The sequence below is a fragment of the Monodelphis domestica genome, chromosome 4 (assembly GCF_027887165.1).
Source record: "Monodelphis domestica isolate mMonDom1 chromosome 4, mMonDom1.pri, whole genome shotgun sequence".
In the NCBI taxonomy this organism is placed as follows: domain Eukaryota; kingdom Metazoa; phylum Chordata; class Mammalia; order Didelphimorphia; family Didelphidae; genus Monodelphis; species Monodelphis domestica.
Window position 1 is genome coordinate 429,646,500 of NC_077230.1, and position 17,705 is coordinate 429,664,204.

The following is a 17,705-nucleotide window of genomic DNA, read 5'->3' on the forward strand; positions in this document are numbered from 1 at the left end:
TGAAGCTAATGAAGTGACCTTGCACCTTCTGGCTGCGTGTTTCTTATATGAGCCTTATTTAAATCTCTGCTTCTGGGTAAATGAACCATTCAATAGAATAACCCAGAATATACCATAACCAATGTTTGCAAAATTCATTCCACCAAACCAACGTTTGGATTAACAGAAACTTGATTTGCTTTCGATGTAGAAGCAATTTCTACAGCTTCTTGTTCATATAGAGTTTGATGTGACTTATTTTTCCTAGTTGTCAATGAATAATATTCCATCTGCTTTTACTACAAGCTTATTAGTGTGTATTTTTTCCTATTTTCAATACATACTCCAAAAGGGGAAACTGAGGGAATACTTTGCCCTTGCTCCATGTATGTGTGCAATAACCTATTCCACCCAGGAGGGTCAACAACTGCGCGTCCACAGACATTGTCCAACCTAGAGCACTCAGTTTACCTCTGAGGCTTTACTTTCATATACCAGAACGTCTTCCAGTACTTGAAGTGGAAGCTAATAAACCACGAATCCAGTGGCCTGCCTGAATTCTGGGACTGGTATTAGAGAGCCAGAAAGAATCCCCATAAAGATATTCCCCAAGAAGATGGAGTTCAAGGACTAATGATCAATAATGATATTAACATGTAACTACAGCAATGGCAGTTGGAACATAATGTCTACATAGGCATTGCCAGGAACATAATCTATACATGGATGTAGATGATCAATTTTCAATAACTTGGGTTCCTAATTAGAATTTCAAAGTGCATTTTGCCTGACATCTCATCGCTTTCCTAAGAGCAGGAGGAGCAGTGGGTTGGCTAGGAGGGTTAATGTCCAGAGCAAGTTGGGACAGAGATTTTGATAATGTTCTTAACTCTCTTTTAATGTTTCTTATGAAAGCTACAATCTCTCCCTGACTTTCCTCTATAAGCTCAAGCCGAGTATTTAGTTCTGCATTTTGTTGAGTAGTAGAAGGAACATTCCGTTGGTTTGACTGAGAAGTGGGTTTTTTAAGGAAATACAATATTACAGCTATAACAATCAAAATCCAAGGGGGAGTACTGTGTTGATTATATTTTGCCATAAATCGCATGGTATGAGAAATTTCAGAGAGACAAAGAATGCGAATTTTACAAGCTTGGTCATAGAGCTGAATAGCCAGTTGTTAAGTATGTTGTGAACTGGCTGTAACCACATATTTCTAAAGTAAACACGTGGGAAGCAGGACAAGGCCAAAAGCTTTCCCAGGTTTTTCTGGTCCTAATTTAGGCAGCTGCTAGCCAGGACCTTAGGACCCTGTTGCTAAGATCTAAAATAGCTTAATTTAAGGAGATTCAAAAAGGTTTTTTACTCACCCGTTCTTGCAGCTGTATTTTTGAAGTCAAGTTAAAAAAAAAGAAAACAAAACTGACTGATAGAGCAAGTAATAAATCAAAGAGAGAAAGGAAAAAGATTTCACAGAAACTTTTTGAGGGTTTTCTCACCAACCTCGTGGTCAGCCATAAACTGTAATGATTAAAATAGTGGAAGACATAAATTGTTGTAGATATAAGAGTGGTTGAGTAAATTGTGACCGCAGAAAATATGGTTTCAAGACAGTGTCTTGTTTTAAAATCAAATATATAAGGTGGTCACCAGGGAAATATTCCCAATTATGAAATATACCCAAATCAACTGGGTTTTATAGAGATTTTAATTCATCCAATGAGGAATTAAAGAAAGAGAGAAAAAGGAAATAATGAGAAAAGGATAGGCTAGCCCAGGGCAGCTCTGGCCAACCCAGGCCTTAAGCCCTAAGAGAAAGATCAGTCAGTCCTTAATCACTCACCACAAGATTTGTTCAAGTAAGGATTCTAGTGACACCAGGCCAGCTTCATCTCAGCTGACTTCACCAGCTCAATCCTGAATCTGAATGTCTCTGAGCTCCTATTTAAAGGGAATTTTCTCCTATGTCACCTCCCCTAAGTTCTTCCATCTACCAATCACAATAGACGTTTTTCAAAGGACAGACCATTCTTAGTTCACACCTAAGGCGGCTTAAATTTTTTTATTAAGTTCACACCAGAAAACTTCTGAGTAAGTTTCTCACCTCTTTGCTCCTTGTAAATTCACAACTTGCCTGACCTTTATAGGTACTTAGCACCCTTTTGTATTATATCCAAAAATAGGCATAGCTTAAGAACTTTTTGTCTTACTATAAGAATGGGTTTAAATACTTTTCATTGTTCAGCAAAGAGTTTACAACTTTATCTTCCCCTAAAGCATGCTTAAGTATGGTGAAGTAGAGTTCTCACATTCCTGATCAAGTACCTTCACTGCCCAAATGAGGAATGGTCCCAATGGGGAATGGTCTTAACCCAACCTTATGAAGTAGGGTCTGGGAATTTTTTAAGGTTTACAATCTTAACCTTATGAAGTAGGGTCTGAGAATTTTTAAGGTTCACACCCCTCTAGGGTAAGCCGAGGGTTCCGGGGCTCCAGATCCACTCTAACCCTCTCACTGTCCAGGACTAGTCAGGGAGAGTCAGGCCCAGAGCATGGAGATCATGCTGGGCCAAAGGCACCTCAGGGAGAGCAACAGCCTGTGGCCCGGCTCTCCAGAGTCCCTTTATAGGGGGCCCTGGTGGCTCCTGGAGGTTCCCCTGAAAAGGCAAAGGGGGCCTGGGGAGGCTGCAACAGCCTCAAGCTACAGCCCTGCTCAAAGACTTCAGAGCTTTCCCCAGAGCCCCTGCCTAGAATGTGGGCTGCCTGTCCTTCCCTCTCCAGAGCTAGCTGAGCAGCGGGCCTTGGGCTTTGGCTCTGAGCTCTGCAGGAAAGGCCCCGGGGCGCCTCCTGAGACAGGCCCAAACTTTCGGGTGGCCCCCCCACACCCCCTTTGTGTCCAGGGGCTGGAGAGGACCTTCCTCCGGGGTGCTGCCCCCTTCTTCCTTGTCCTGCCTTGCATGGGACCCGGGGAATGCTGCCAGCTGGCCCCCCCTGACCCTCCTGACCCATGCATGAGGTCACAACGGGGGCCTCCTGGCTGTGTTACGCCTGCGAGGCTGCCCCTTCTTAGCTCAGCTGTCCCAGAGAGCCATAGCCAGTCTGCCCTCCCCGCAGAGAGTATCCTGGCCCTCCTCCAGCAGCCCCCTCCACCCCCACCCCAGAGCCCTGATCTTCAGGCGCACCGAGACTCCCTGAGCCCAATGAAACCCCGGAAACCCTCACCAGGTGGGGCCCCGGCCTGGGGGGCTGCAGGGATGCAGGGGAGCCCGCGGGGGCCGGCCAGCCCCCAGCTCCGGCCTGCTTCCTCCCTGCTCGCAGTTGTTCTGCCCGGAGAGCTCCACCTGCCGGAAGTGGAAGCGGAACTATCCTTCCCGCTGTGCTTCCCCAAGCCTGGCCCTCTACAGAGAGCCGTGGCGGAGGGCAACTACCCGCCCCTCGGGCCGTTCACGGCCATGTTCGAGAGTGACTTTCTGCAGGTGACCCCAGGCAGGCCGATGGGCCCGGCTGGGGGAGGACGGGGGAGGGCTGGGAGGCGGCGGCGGGAGGGGGGGGGGGTAGTGGGAGGCAGTGAGGGGGTGGCAGGGGGCCGTGGGGGCGGGGGCTGTGGGGGATGGCAGGGGTGGTAGGGGGCGGCGGGGGGGAGGGAGGGGCGGTGGGGGGCGCCAGGCGGAGGTCAGGGTGCTCCCGGCTGCCCCGCCCCGGCCTCCCCAGGTCACCAACAAGGGGGAGCCTGTCTTCCTGCACAAGAAGGAGAACCCGGTGACCATGGCGGTGGCCTCCTCCTTCCCGGGGCTCCTGCTCCCGGACCTCGTCCTGCTGGCCCGGCCCGTCCAAAGCAAGAAGCAGCCTCCGCGGCTGGAGCTCACCAGGTGACCGGGCGGCCCGGCCCTGCCTGCCTGCCCCCCTCTCTGTGCCGGGCCCGGCTCACCCCGTGCTCCCCACAGGCTGCTGCCGGCACAGCTGGTCCGCCTGTTTGTCCACAGCGAGGCCGGATGGAGGCTGAAGCTCCGCCTGGCCTCCGGCCGCAGTTTCTACCTGAGGCTGGTGGCCGAGCCGGCCGAGGGCTGCCTCCTGTTCAACCGCTGGCGCTTCCTGATCTTCCTGATGCAGGGGCCCATCCCGGCCTGGGCCCGGAGCCCCGACGAGCAGGCCGCCCAGGTGAGGGCCGCCCGGAGCCCCCTCTGACGCCGGGAGGCGGCGCGGGCGGCCCGTGACCCCCACTCTTCCTCTCCCCCAGGACGAGAGCGCCCCGATGTCCGCAGCGGGTGAGAAAACCCTCCTCCTGCCTCCTGCCCCGGCGCCTCCGCCTGGCTCTGGGTTTCTGAGGCCCTTCTGGTCCCTCCACAGAGGCCCCCCCCAAACGGAAGGAGGTGGCCTTCCCTCCCCAGTACCCCGTCCCGAGGACCAAGGGGAGCCCGGGCTGGACCTGGGACAAAGCACTGCACTACCCTGGGCCGCTCTCCCAACTGATGGACCAGCAGAGCGCCCCGGCCCTCCCGGAAGTGATGTCGAGAGCGGAAGCCGCCCCCATGTCCTTCCGGTCCCAGCAGAAGCTCCCAGTCAGGAGAGAAGAGCAGCAGAAGTGGGCGTGGCCCCAAGCGTGCGGGGGCGGGGGGGGAAGGGGCGGGGGCGGGGGCGGGGGCGGGCACAAGGGCCTGGAGGAGAGGGAGGGCTGGTCCTGGACACCCAGCAGGCCAGAGTGCGGTGGGTTGCTTCCTTAGATCAGAGCCCACCCTTTTCAGGAGGAGCACCCCGGGGAGCCTAGTGGAAGTGGAAGGTAAAGGACGCCCCCCTCCCCCCTGCTCCCCTGCTCTCTGGCTCGGGGCTCTTCCGGAGGCCTAACCCGGTCCCGAATCCCCCCCAGGGCAGCCGAGAGTCACCATCCGGACTCTGTTCTCCACAATTTCCGGGTCTCACCTGTCTAAGGTACTAGGGAGGCTGGGACTGACTGTCAGGCCAGCTGGGCCCGGCCCAGAGGCCCGGCGTGACTCCTCCCCCCTGCCCTTGCCAGGCTGCCTCACCAGCGGAGACGTCCTCTTCAGGGCCCTCCAGGCCACCCTCCCAAGAGCACCCCCAGGAGCCGGGCACTGCCAACAAGCTGCCGCTCCCCCAAGAGCAGCCGCAGCCCCAGGAGCTCCCCCAAGAGCAGCCGCAGCCCCAGGAGCTCCCCCAAGAGCAGCCGCAGCCCCAGGAGTTCCCCCAAGACCAGCCGCAGCCCCAGGAGCTCCCCCAAGACCAGCCGCAGCCCCAAGAGCTCCCCCAAGACCAGCCGCAGCCCCAGGAGCTCCCCCAAGACCAGCCGCAGCCCCAGGAGCTCCCCCAAGACCAGCCGCAGCCCCAGGAGCTCCCCCAAGAGCAGCCGCAGCCCCAGGAGCTCCCCCAAGACCAGCCGCAGCCCCAGGAGCTCCCCCAAGAGCAGCCGCAGCCCCAAGAGCTCCCCCAAGACCAGCCGCAGCCCCAGGAGCTCCCCCAAGAGCAGCCGCAGCCCCAGGAGCTCCCCCAAGACCAGCTGCAGCCCCAGGAGCTCCCCCAAGACCAGCTGCAGCCGCAGCCCCAAGAGGGCCCCCAAGAGAGGCGCCATTCCAAGAGGCACCACCACCACTCAAAACACCACCACCACCATTCAAAATGGCAGCAGCTCCCCCAAGAGCAGCCACAGCCCCGAAGGCTGTGCAAATGCCCGAGCATGCAGGAGCCGCCACTGCGGGTTAAGGTTCGGGAAACCTTAGGGGAGCCCAGAACACTGGCCGAAGGTCTTTTAAAAAAAATTGAGGCCTGGGATGCCTGGCGGTTCGGGTGGGTCCGCTGCCAGCCTCCGGAAGCCGCCGGGGTCGCCACAGAGCAGCCCAAGGACAACCCGAGGGACGGTCCGGAGCCCACCCAGGCCTCACAGCCCTGCGCCAGTTTCAAGGCTCTGAGGAAGGCTATCCAGAAGCCACCGAGCTGGCTCACCAGAGCATGGCAACAGGGCAAAAAGGTGGTCTGCACCTGTACCAGGGGCTCCAGCTAATCCCCTGCCCAGGCCACCTAACTGCATTAGATTTTTTTTTTTATTTTTTTAAAATATATTTTATTTGATTATTTCCAAGCATTATTCATTAAAGACATAGATCATTTTCTTTTCCTCCCCCCACCCCCACCCCCCATAGCCAATGCGTAAGTCCACTGGTTATTACATGTTTTCTTGATTTGAACCCATTGCTTTGTTGATAGTATTTGCATTGGAGTGTTCATTTAGAGTCTCTCCTCTGTCATGTCCCCTCAACCGCTGTATTCAGGCAGTTGCTTTTCCTCGGTGTTTCCACTCCCATAGTTTATCCTTTGCTTATGAATGGTGTTTTTTTTTTCTCCTGGATCCCTGCAAGTTGTTCAGGGACATTACACCGCCACTAATGGAGAAGTCCATTACCTTCGATTATACCACAGTGTATTAGTCTCTGTGTACGATGTTCTCCTGGTTCTGCTCCTCTCGCTCTGCATCACTTCCTGGAGGTTGTTCCAGTCTCCATGGAACTTCTCCACTTTATTATTCCTTTTAGCACAATAGAATTCCATCACCAACATATACCACAGTTTGTTCAGCCATTCCCCAATTGAAGGGCATCCCCTCGTTTTCCAGTTTGGGGCCACCACAAAGAGCGCAGCTATGAATATTCTTGTACAAGTCTTTTTCCCCATTATCTCTTTGGGGTACAGACCCAGCAGTGCTATGGCTGGATCAAAGGGTAGACAGTCTATTAGCTCCCTTTGGGCATCATTCCAAATTGCCCTCCAGAATGGCTGGATCAGTTCTCAACTCCACCAGCAATGAATTAATGTCCCTACTTTGCCACATCCCCTCCAGCATTCATTACTTTCCTTTGCTGTCCTGTTAGCCAATCTGCTAGGCGTGAGGTGATACCTCAGAGTTATTTTGATTTGCATCTCTCTGATTATACGAGATTTAGAGCACTTCTTCATGTGCTTGTTAATAGTTTTGATTTCTTTATCTGAGAACTGCCTATCCATGTCCCTTGCCCATTTATCAATTGGAGAATGGCTTGATTTTTTTTTGTACAATTGATTTAGCTCTTTATAAATATGAGTAATTAAACCTTTGTCAGAGGTTTCTATGAAGATTTTTTCCCAATTTGTTGTTTCCCTTCTGATTTTAGTTACATTGGTTTTGTTTGTACAAAAGCTTTTTAGTTTGATGTAGTCAAAATTATTTTACATTTTGTGATTCTTTCTATGTCTTGCTTGGTTTTAAAGCCTTTCCCCTCCCAAAGGTCTGATATGTATACTATTCTGTGTTTACCCAATTTACTTATGGTTTCCTTCTTTATGTTTAAGTCACTCACCCATTTTGAATTTATCTTGGTGTAGGGTGTGAGGTGTTGATCTATTCCTAGTCTCTCCCACACTGTCTTCCAACTTTCCCAGCAGATTTTATCGAATAGTGGATTTTTGTCCCAAAAGCTGGGATCTTTGGGTTTATCGTATACTGTCTTGCTGAGGTCACTTTCCCCCAGTCTATTCCACTGATCTTCCTTTCTGTTTCTTAGCCAGTACCAAATTGTTTTGATGACTGATGCTTTGTAATATAGCAAGGCCCCCATCATATGTGTTTTTTTTCATTATTTCCCTGGATATCCTTGATCTTTTGTTCTTCCAAATGAACTTTGTTATGGTTTTTTCTAAATCAGTGAAGAAGTATTTTGGTTGTTCAATGGGTATGGCACTAAATAGATAAATAAGTTTGGGTAGGATGGTCATTTTTATTATATTGGCTCGTCCTATCCATGAGCAGTTAATGTTTTTCCGTTTGCTCAAGTCTAGTTTTAGTTGTGTGGCGAGTGTTTTGTAGTTTGTGTTCATATAGTTCCTGTGTTTGTCTCGGGAGGTAGATTCCTAGGTATTTTATTTTGTCTAAGGTGATTTTGAATGGGATTTCTCCTTCTAGTTCTTGCTGCTGAGCTGTGTTGGAGATATATAGAAAAGCTGATGATTTATGTGGGTTTATTTTGTATCCTGCAACTTTGCTAAAGTTGTTGATTATTTCCATTAGCTTTTTGGTTGAATCTCTAGGATTCTTTAAGTAGACCATCATGTCATCCGCAAAGAGTGATAACTTGGTCTCCTCCTTGCCTATTTTGATGCCTTCAATTCCTTTATCTTCTCTAATTGCTACTGCTAGTGTTTCTAGTACAATGTCAAATAGTAGAGGTGATAATGGGCATCCTTGTTTCACTCCTGATCTTACTGGGAATGCATCTAGTTTATCCCCATTGCAGATGATATTAGCTGATGGTTTTAGATATATACTGTTTATTATTTTTAGGAATGACCCTTTTATTCCTATGCTTTCTAGTGTTTTTAATAGGAATGGGTGTTGTATTTTATCAAAGGCTTTTTCTGCGTCTCAATTGAGATAATCATGTGGTTCTTGGTAGTTTGCTTGTTGATGTGGTCAATTATGTGGATGGTTTTCCTAATGTTGAACCAGCCCTGCATCCCTGGTATGAATCCTACTTGATCATGGTGAATGATCCTTCTGATTACTTGCTGGAGTCTTTTTGCTAGTATCCTATTTAAGATTTTTGCATCTATATTCATTAGGGAGATTGGCCTATAGTTTTCTTTCTCTGTTTTTGCCCTGCCTGGTTTTGGAATCAGTACCATGTTTGTGTCGTAAAAGGAGTGTGGTAGAACTCCCTCTTTGCTTATTATGTCAAATAGTTTGTATAGTATTGGGATTAACTGTTCTCTGAATGTTTGATAGAATTCACTGGTGAATTCATCAGGCCCTGGGGATTTTTTCTTAGGAAGTTCTTTGATGGCTTGTTGGATTTCATTTTCTGATATGGGATTATTTAAGAATTCTATTTCCTCTTCTGTTAGTCTAGGCAGTTTGTGTTTTTGTATATATTCATCCATTTCTCCTAAATTGGTGTATTTATTGCCATATAATTGGGCAAAGTAATTTCTAATGATTGCCTTACTTTCCTCTTCATCGGAGGTGCTGTCCCCCTTTTCACCTTTAATGCTGTTAATTTGCTTTTCTTCCTTCCTTTTTTTAATTAGATTGACCAGTACTTTGTCTATTTTGTTTGTTTTTTCAAAGTACCAGCTTCTTGTCTTATTTATTAAATCAATAGTTCTATCACTTTCGATTTTATTAATTTCTCCCTTAATTTTTAGGATTTCTAGTTTGGTTTTGATCGCTTTCGAGTTTTTTCATTTGCATTTCCAGTTGATTGATCTCTGCTCTCCCTTGTTTGTTAATATAAGCATTCAGGGATATGAATTTACCTCTGATTACCGCTTTGGGTGCATCCCAAAAGGTTTGAAAGGATGTCTCGCCATTGTCATTTTCCTTGATGAAATTATTAATTGTTTCTATGACTTCTTCTTTAACCTAAACGGTTTTGGAGTATCATATTGTTTAATTTCCAATTGGTTTTAGATTTGGTTTTCCATGTACCATTACTAATCATTATTTTTATTGCCTTGTGATCTGAGAAGGCTGCATTCACTATTTCTACTTTCCTGCATTTGTGTGCTATGTTTCTGTGACCTAATGTATGGTCAATTTTTGTGAATGTGCCATGTGGTGCTGAGAAGAAGGTGTATTCCTTTTTATCCCTATTTATTTTTCTCCATATGTCTATTAATTCTAATTTTTCTAAGATTTCATTCACTTCTTTTACCTCTTTCTTATTTATTTTTTGATTTGATTTATCTAAATTTGATAATGGTTGGTTTAAGTCTCCCACTAATATGGTTTTACTGTCTATTTCTTCCTTCAATTCTCCTAGTTTCTCCATTAGAAATTTGGGTGCTATGTTATTTGGTGCATACATGTTGATTAATGATATTTCCTCATTGTCTAGAGTCCCTTTTAACAAAATATAATTACCTTCTCTATCCCTTTTGATCAGGTCTAATTTTGCTTTGGCTTTATCAGATATCATGATTAACACTCCTGCCTTCTTTTTATCAGTTGAGGCCCAGAAGGTCTTACTCCATCCTTTAATTCTGACCTTGTGGGTGTCAACCCGCCTCATGTGTGTTTCTTGAAGACAACATATGGTAGGGTTTTGGATTCTAATCCATTCTGCTATTCGTCTACGTTTTATGGGTGAGTTCATCCCATTCACGTTCAAAGTTATGATTGTCATTTGTGGACTCCCTGGCATTTTGATATCCTTCCCTAATTCTAACCTTTTCTTCTTCGGCTCTACCTTTTAGTCCAGTGATTTACTTTGAATCAGTCCCCCTTGTCCCCTCCCTTGATGTTTCCCTTTTTAGTCCCTCCCTTTTTGTTCCCTCCCCCTCCCCCCTCTCTTTCCCTCCCTTTTTGTTTACCCTCTCCCCCATCCCCCCCATCCCCCCCTTGGTTTTCTCTTCTCCCTACCCTTGTTGGGTAAGATAGAATTCATGATCCCAATGGATCTGGATGTTTTTCCCTCTCAGAGTTGATTTCCCTGAGATTAAGGTTTAAGTAAAAAACCCCTCTCTTCCTCTCCTTCTTATAGGAGTTTTCTTCCCCTCCCCTTCCCATGTGAATCTTTGTGTGAGAAAGCTTATTCTATTTGGTCTTTCTTTACCCCCTATTTATACATTACATTTTCCCCACATATTAATATATATAATTTGATGTAAATGTAGTCCTTATAGAAGAGAGTTTGACTTGAAGAAAAAGATAAGATTTATCTCCTTTTCCCTTTCTTTCATATTTCCCTTTTTATGTTTCTCTTGCTTTCTGTGATTGGATATCAAATTTTCCACTAAGTTCTAAGTATTCAGAGAAAATAAAGTGAGAGCATCAAATCAAGATTGATCAATAGAATGAAAAGTGATATAAAATGGTATAAAAATGTTCTTAAAATACTTTCTCTCTTATCCCCTTTTTGTTGTTTTTGAATCGCATACCAAATATATTCGCATCTTTTACATTTTCCAAACAGCAGTGCAAACATCAATTCAAGTATCAATGTTCCCAAAGACATGACATTCTGATTTGTAGTAGACATAATAAGAATGAAGCTAATGAAGTGACCTTGCACCTTCTGGCTGCGTGTTTCTTATATGAGCCTTATTTAAATCTCTGCTTCTGGGTAAATGAACCATTCAATAGAATAACCCAGAATATACCATAACCAATGTTTGCAAAATTCATTCCACCAAACCAACGTTTGGATTAACAGAAACTTGATTTGCTTTCGATGTAGAAGCAATTTCTACAGCTTCTTGTTCATATAGAGTTTGATGTGACTTATTTTTCCTAGTTGTCAATGAATAATATTCCATCTGCTTTTACTACAAGCTTATTAGTGTGTATTTTTTCCTATTTTCAATACATACTCCAAAAGGGGAAACTGAGGGAATACTTTGCCCTTGCTCCATGTATGTGTGCAATAACCTATTCCACCCAGGAGGGTCAACAACTGCGCGTCCACAGACATTGTCCAACCTAGAGCACTCAGTTTACCTCTGAGGCTTTACTTTCATATACCAGAACGTCTTCCAGTACTTGAAGTGGAAGCTAATAAACCACGAATCCAGTGGCCTGCCTGAATTCTGGGACTGGTATTAGAGAGCCAGAAAGAATCCCCATAAAGATATTCCCCAAGAAGATGGAGTTCAAGGACTAATGATCAATAATGATATTAACATGTAACTACAGCAATGGCAGTTGGAACATAATGTCTACATAGGCATTGCCAGGAACATAATCTATACATGGATGTAGATGATCAATTTTCAATAACTTGGGTTCCTAATTAGAATTTCAAAGTGCATTTTGCCTGACATCTCATCGCTTTCCTAAGAGCAGGAGGAGCAGTGGGTTGGCTAGGAGGGTTAATGTCCAGAGCAAGTTGGGACAGAGATTTTGATAATGTTCTTAACTCTCTTTTAATGTTTCTTATGAAAGCTACAATCTCTCCCTGACTTTCCTCTATAAGCTCAAGCCGAGTATTTAGTTCTGCATTTTGTTGAGTAGTAGAAGGAACATTCCGTTGGTTTGACTGAGAAGTGGGTTTTTTAAGGAAATACAATATTACAGCTATAACAATCAAAATCCAAGGGGGAGTACTGTGTTGATTATATTTTGCCATAAATCGCATGGTATGAGAAATTTCAGAGAGACAAAGAATGCGAATTTTACAAGCTTGGTCATAGAGCTGAATAGCCAGTTGTTAAGTATGTTGTGAACTGGCTGTAACCACATATTTCTAAAGTAAACACGTGGGAAGCAGGACAAGGCCAAAAGCTTTCCCAGGTTTTTCTGGTCCTAATTTAGGCAGCTGCTAGCCAGGACCTTAGGACCCTGTTGCTAAGATCTAAAATAGCTTAATTTAAGGAGATTCAAAAAGGTTTTTTACTCACCCGTTCTTGCAGCTGTATTTTTGAAGTCAAGTTAAAAAAAAAGAAAACAAAACTGACTGATAGAGCAAGTAATAAATCAAAGAGAGAAAGGAAAAAGATTTCACAGAAACTTTTTGAGGGTTTTCTCACCAACCTCGTGGTCAGCCATAAACTGTAATGATTAAAATAGTGGAAGACATAAATTGTTGTAGATATAAGAGTGGTTGAGTAAATTGTGACCGCAGAAAATATGGTTTCAAGACAGTGTCTTGTTTTAAAATCAAATATATAAGGTGGTCACCAGGGAAATATTCCCAATTATGAAATATACCCAAATCAACTGGGTTTTATAGAGATTTTAATTCATCCAATGAGGAATTAAAGAAAGAGAGAAAAAGGAAATAATGAGAAACGGATAGGCTAGCCCAGGGCAGCTCTGGCCAACCCAGGCCTTAAGCCCTAAGAGAAAGATCAGTCAGTCCTTAATCACTCACCACAAGATTTGTTCAAGTAAGGATTCTAGTGACACCAGGCCAGCTTCATCTCAGCTGACTTCACCAGCTCAATCCTGAATCTGAATGTCTCTGAGCTCCTATTTAAAGGGAATTTTCTCCTATGTCACCTCCCCTAAGTTCTTCCATCTACCAATCACAATAGACGTTTTTCAAAGGACAGACCATTCTTAGTTCACACCTAAGGCGGCTTAAATTTTTTTATTAAGTTCACACCAGAAAACTTCTGAGTAAGTTTCTCACCTCTTTGCTCCTTGTAAATTCACAACTTGCCTGACCTTTATAGGTACTTAGCACCCTTTTGTATTATATCCAAAAATAGGCATAGCTTAAGAACTTTTTGTCTTACTATAAGAATGGGTTTAAATACTTTTCATTGTTCAGCAAAGAGTTTACAACTTTATCTTCCCCTAAAGCATGCTTAAGTATGGTGAAGTAGAGTTCTCACATTCCTGATCAAGTACCTTCACTGCCCAAATGAGGAATGGTCCCAATGGGGAATGGTCTTAACCCAACCTTATGAAGTAGGGTCTGGGAATTTTTTAAGGTTTACAATCTTAACCTTATGAAGTAGGGTCTGAGAATTTTTAAGGTTCACACCCCTCTAGGGTAAGCCGAGGGTTCCGGGGCTCCAGATCCACTCTAACCCTCTCACTGTCCAGGACTAGTCAGGGAGAGTCAGGCCCAGAGCATGGAGATCATGCTGGGCCAAAGGCACCTCAGGGAGAGCAACAGCCTGTGGCCCGGCTCTCCAGAGTCCCTTTATAGGGGGCCCTGGTGGCTCCTGGAGGTTCCCCTGAAAAGGCAAAGGGGGCCTGGGGAGGCTGCAACAGCCTCAAGCTACAGCCCTGCTCAAAGACTTCAGAGCTTTCCCCAGAGCCCCTGCCTAGAATGTGGGCTGCCTGTCCTTCCCTCTCCAGAGCTAGCTGAGCAGCGGGCCTTGGGCTTTGGCTCTGAGCTCTGCAGGAAAGGCCCCGGGGCGCCTCCTGAGACAGGCCCAAACTTTCGGGTGGCCCCCCCACACCCCCTTTGTGTCCAGGGGCTGGAGAGGACCTTCCTCCGGGGTGCTGCCCCCTTCTTCCTTGTCCTGCCTTGCATGGGACCCGGGGAATGCTGCCAGCTGGCCCCCCCTGACCCTCCTGACCCATGCATGAGGTCACAACGGGGGCCTCCTGGCTGTGTTACGCCTGCGAGGCTGCCCCTTCTTAGCTCAGCTGTCCCAGAGAGCCATAGCCAGTCTGCCCTCCCCGCAGAGAGTATCCTGGCCCTCCTCCAGCAGCCCCCTCCACCCCCACCCCAGAGCCCTGATCTTCAGGCGCACCGAGACTCCCTGAGCCCAATGAAACCCCGGAAACCCTCACCAGGTGGGGCCCCGGCCTGGGGGGCTGCAGGGATGCAGGGGAGCCCGCGGGGGCCGGCCAGCCCCCAGCTCCGGCCTGCTTCCTCCCTGCTCGCAGTTGTTCTGCCCGGAGAGCTCCACCTGCCGGAAGTGGAAGCGGAACTATCCTTCCCGCTGTGCTTCCCCAAGCCTGGCCCTCTACAGAGAGCCGTGGCGGAGGGCAACTACCCGCCCCTCGGGCCGTTCACGGCCATGTTCGAGAGTGACTTTCTGCAGGTGACCCCAGGCAGGCCGATGGGCCCGGCTGGGGGAGGACGGGGGAGGGCTGGGAGGCGGCGGCGGGAGGGGGGGGGGGTAGTGGGAGGCACTGAGGGGGTGGCAGGGGGCCGTGGGGGCGGGGGCTGTGGGGGATGGCAGGGGTGGTAGGGGGCGGCGGGGGGGAGGGAGGGGCGGTGGGGGGCGCCAGGCGGAGGTCAGGGTGCTCCCGGCTGCCCCGCCCCGGCCTCCCCAGGTCACCAACAAGGGGGAGCCTGTCTTCCTGCACAAGAAGGAGAACCCGGTGACCATGGCGGTGGCCTCCTCCTTCCCGGGGCTCCTGCTCCCGGACCTCGTCCTGCTGGCCCGGCCCGTCCAAAGCAAGAAGCAGCCTCCGCGGCTGGAGCTCACCAGGTGACCGGGCGGCCCGGCCCTGCCTGCCTGCCCCCCTCTCTGTGCCGGGCCCGGCTCACCCCGTGCTCCCCACAGGCTGCTGCCGGCACAGCTGGTCCGCCTGTTTGTCCACAGCGAGGCCGGATGGAGGCTGAAGCTCCGCCTGGCCTCCGGCCGCAGTTTCTACCTGAGGCTGGTGGCCGAGCCGGCCGAGGGCTGCCTCCTGTTCAACCGCTGGCGCTTCCTGATCTTCCTGATGCAGGGGCCCATCCCGGCCTGGGCCCGGAGCCCCGACGAGCAGGCCGCCCAGGTGAGGGCCGCCCGGAGCCCCCTCTGACGCCGGGAGGCGGCGCGGGCGGCCCGTGACCCCCACTCTTCCTCTCCCCCAGGACGAGAGCGCCCCGATGTCCGCAGCGGGTGAGAAAACCCTCCTCCTGCCTCCTGCCCCGGCGCCTCCGCCTGGCTCTGGGTTTCTGAGGCCCTTCTGGTCCCTCCACAGAGGCCCCCCCCAAACGGAAGGAGGTGGCCTTCCCTCCCCAGTACCCCGTCCCGAGGACCAAGGGGAGCCCGGGCTGGACCTGGGACAAAGCACTGCACTACCCTGGGCCGCTCTCCCAACTGATGGACCAGCAGAGCGCCCCGGCCCTCCCGGAAGTGATGTCGAGAGCGGAAGCCGCCCCCATGTCCTTCCGGTCCCAGCAGAAGCTCCCAGTCAGGAGAGAAGAGCAGCAGAAGTGGGCGTGGCCCCAAGCGTGCGGGGGCGGGGGGGAAGGGGCGGGGGCGGGGGCGGGGGCGGGCACAAGGGCCTGGAGGAGAGGGAGGGCTGGTCCTGGACACCCAGCAGGCCAGAGTGCGGTGGGTTGCTTCCTTAGATCAGAGCCCACCCTTTTCAGGAGGAGCACCCCGGGGAGCCTAGTGGAAGTGGAAGGTAAAGGACGCCCCCCTCCCCCCTGCTCCCCTGCTCTCTGGCTCGGGGCTCTTCCGGAGGCCTAACCCGGTCCCGAATCCCCCCCAGGGCAGCCGAGAGTCACCATCCGGACTCTGTTCTCCACAATTTCCGGGTCTCACCTGTCTAAGGTACTAGGGAGGCTGGGACTGACTGTCAGGCCAGCTGGGCCCGGCCCAGAGGCCCGGCGTGACTCCTCCCCCCTGCCCTTGCCAGGCTGCCTCACCAGCGGAGACGTCCTCTTCAGGGCCCTCCAGGCCACCCTCCCAAGAGCACCCCCAGGAGCCGGGCACTGCCAACAAGCTGCCGCTCCCCCAAGAGCAGCCGCAGCCCCAGGAGCTCCCCCAAGAGCAGCCGCAGCCCCAGGAGCTCCCCCAAGAGCAGCCGCAGCCCCAGGAGTTCCCCCAAGACCAGCCGCAGCCCCAGGAGCTCCCCCAAGACCAGCCGCAGCCCCAAGAGCTCCCCCAAGACCAGCCGCAGCCCCAGGAGCTCCCCCAAGAGCAGCCGCAGCCCCAGGAGCTCCCCCAAGACCAGCCGCAGCCCCAGGAGCTCCCCCAAGAGCAGCCGCAGCCCCAAGAGCTCCCCCAAGACCAGCCGCAGCCCCAGGAGCTCCCCCAAGAGCAGCCGCAGCCCCAGGAGCTCCCCCAAGACCAGCTGCAGCCCCAGGAGCTCCCCCAAGACCAGCTGCAGCCGCAGCCCCAAGAGGGCCCCCAAGAGAGGCGCCATTCCAAGAGGCACCACCACCACTCAAAACACCACCACCACCATTCAAAATGGCAGCAGCTCCCCCAAGAGCAGCCACAGCCCCGAAGGCTGTGCAAATGCCCGAGCATGCAGGAGCCGCCACTGCGGGTTAAGGTTCGGGAAACCTTAGGGGAGCCCAGAACACTGGCCGAAGGTCTTTTAAAAAAAATTGAGGCCTGGGATGCCTGGCGGTTCGGGTGGGTCCGCTGCCAGCCTCCGGAAGCCGCCGGGGTCGCCACAGAGCAGCCCAAGGACAACCCGAGGGACGGTCCGGAGCCCACCCAGGCCTCACAGCCCTGCGCCAGTTTCAAGGCTCTGAGGAAGGCTATCCAGAAGCCACCGAGCTGGCTCACCAGAGCATGGCAACAGGGCAAAAAGGTGGTCTGCACCTGTACCAGGGGCTCCAGCTAATCCCCTGCCCAGGCCACCTAACTGCATTAGATTTTTTTTTAATTTTTTTTAAATATATTTTATTTGATTATTTCCAAGCATTATTCATTAAAGACATAGATCATTTTCTTTTCCTCCCCCCACCCCCACCCCCCATAGCCAATGCGTAAGTCCACTGGTTATTACATGTTTTCTTGATTTGAACCCATTGCTTTGTTGATAGTATTTGCATTGGAGTGTTCATTTAGAGTCTCTCCTCTGTCATGTCCCCTCAACCGCTGTATTCAGGCAGTTGCTTTTCCTCGGTGTTTCCACTCCCATAGTTTATCCTTTGCTTATGAATGGTGTTTTTTTTTTCTCCTGGATCCCTGCAAGTTGTTCAGGGACATTACACCGCCACTAATGGAGAAGTCCATTACCTTCGATTATACCACAGTGTATTAGTCTCTGTGTACGATGTTCTCCTGGTTCTGCTCCTCTCGCTCTGCATCACTTCCTGGAGGTTGTTCCAGTCTCCATGGAACTTCTCCACTTTATTATTCCTTTTAGCACAATAGAATTCCATCACCAACATATACCACAGTTTGTTCAGCCATTCCCCAATTGAAGGGCATCCCCTCGTTTTCCAGTTTGGGGCCACCACAAAGAGCGCAGCTATGAATATTCTTGTACAAGTCTTTTTCCCCATTATCTCTTTGGGGTACAGACCCAGCAGTGCTATGGCTGGATCAAAGGGTAGACAGTCTATTAGCTCCCTTTGGGCATCATTCCAAATTGCCCTCCAGAATGGCTGGAT

At 50.0% G+C, this 17,705-nt stretch overlaps 4 protein-coding genes and 1 long non-coding RNA gene across 11 annotated transcripts; 4 read left to right on the plus strand and 1 right to left on the minus strand.

Moving 5' to 3' along the window:
* Positions 1–2,010: 2,010 nt before the first annotated feature.
* Positions 2,011–2,538, minus strand: LOC130458772 (uncharacterized). The gene is made up of 2 exons (XR_008918159.1): positions 2,403–2,538; positions 2,011–2,356 (listed from the first exon to the last, which is right to left on the minus strand). It is a non-coding gene; the product is annotated as an uncharacterized LOC130458772 (long non-coding RNA).
* LOC130458769 (acetylcholinesterase collagenic tail peptide-like) lies at positions 2,350–3,605 on the plus strand. Its single transcript, XM_056825401.1, has 2 exons — positions 2,350–3,204; positions 3,298–3,605. Exons 1-2 carry the CDS (start codon positions 2,532–2,534, stop codon positions 3,603–3,605), a joined length of 981 nt encoding a protein of 326 aa, XP_056681379.1. The 5' UTR covers positions 2,350–2,531.
* A 109-nt stretch (positions 3,606–3,714) lies between these two features.
* Positions 3,715–6,173, plus strand: LOC130458768 (cell surface glycoprotein 1-like). 4 transcript variants are annotated; one of them, XM_056825397.1, is made up of 7 exons: positions 3,715–3,848; positions 3,924–4,137; positions 4,217–4,244; positions 4,327–4,561; positions 4,701–4,756; positions 4,844–4,905; positions 4,991–6,173. In XM_056825397.1, the coding sequence occupies exons 1-7, from the start codon at positions 3,745–3,747 to the stop codon at positions 5,987–5,989; spliced, it is 1,698 nt and encodes a 565-aa protein (XP_056681375.1). In that variant the 5' UTR covers positions 3,715–3,744; the 3' UTR covers positions 5,990–6,173. The 4 variants fall into 4 exon arrangements, with proteins under 4 accessions (XP_056681375.1, XP_056681376.1, XP_056681377.1 ...); XM_056825398.1 differs by having other exon boundaries at positions 4,722–4,756; XM_056825399.1 differs by lacking the exon at positions 4,844–4,905 and having other exon boundaries at positions 4,217–4,561; positions 4,991–5,845.
* A 6,595-nt stretch (positions 6,174–12,768) lies between these two features.
* On the plus strand, positions 12,769–14,607 carry LOC130459023 (acetylcholinesterase collagenic tail peptide-like). The gene is made up of 2 exons (XM_056826238.1): positions 12,769–14,206; positions 14,300–14,607. Exons 1-2 carry the CDS (start codon positions 13,534–13,536, stop codon positions 14,605–14,607), a joined length of 981 nt encoding a protein of 326 aa, XP_056682216.1. The 5' UTR covers positions 12,769–13,533.
* On the plus strand, positions 14,581–17,113 carry LOC130458774 (nascent polypeptide-associated complex subunit alpha, muscle-specific form-like). 4 transcript variants are annotated; one of them, XM_056825408.1, is made up of 7 exons: positions 14,583–14,850; positions 14,926–15,139; positions 15,219–15,246; positions 15,329–15,563; positions 15,702–15,757; positions 15,845–15,906; positions 15,992–17,113. In XM_056825408.1, the coding sequence occupies exons 1-7, from the start codon at positions 14,747–14,749 to the stop codon at positions 16,928–16,930; spliced, it is 1,638 nt and encodes a 545-aa protein (XP_056681386.1). In that variant the 5' UTR covers positions 14,583–14,746; the 3' UTR covers positions 16,931–17,113. The 4 variants fall into 4 exon arrangements, with proteins under 4 accessions (XP_056681389.1, XP_056681390.1, XP_056681386.1 ...); XM_056825410.1 differs by having other exon boundaries at positions 15,723–15,757; XM_056825411.1 differs by lacking the exon at positions 15,845–15,906 and having other exon boundaries at positions 14,581–14,850; positions 15,219–15,563; positions 15,992–16,786.
* Positions 17,114–17,705: the final 592 nt, after the last annotated feature.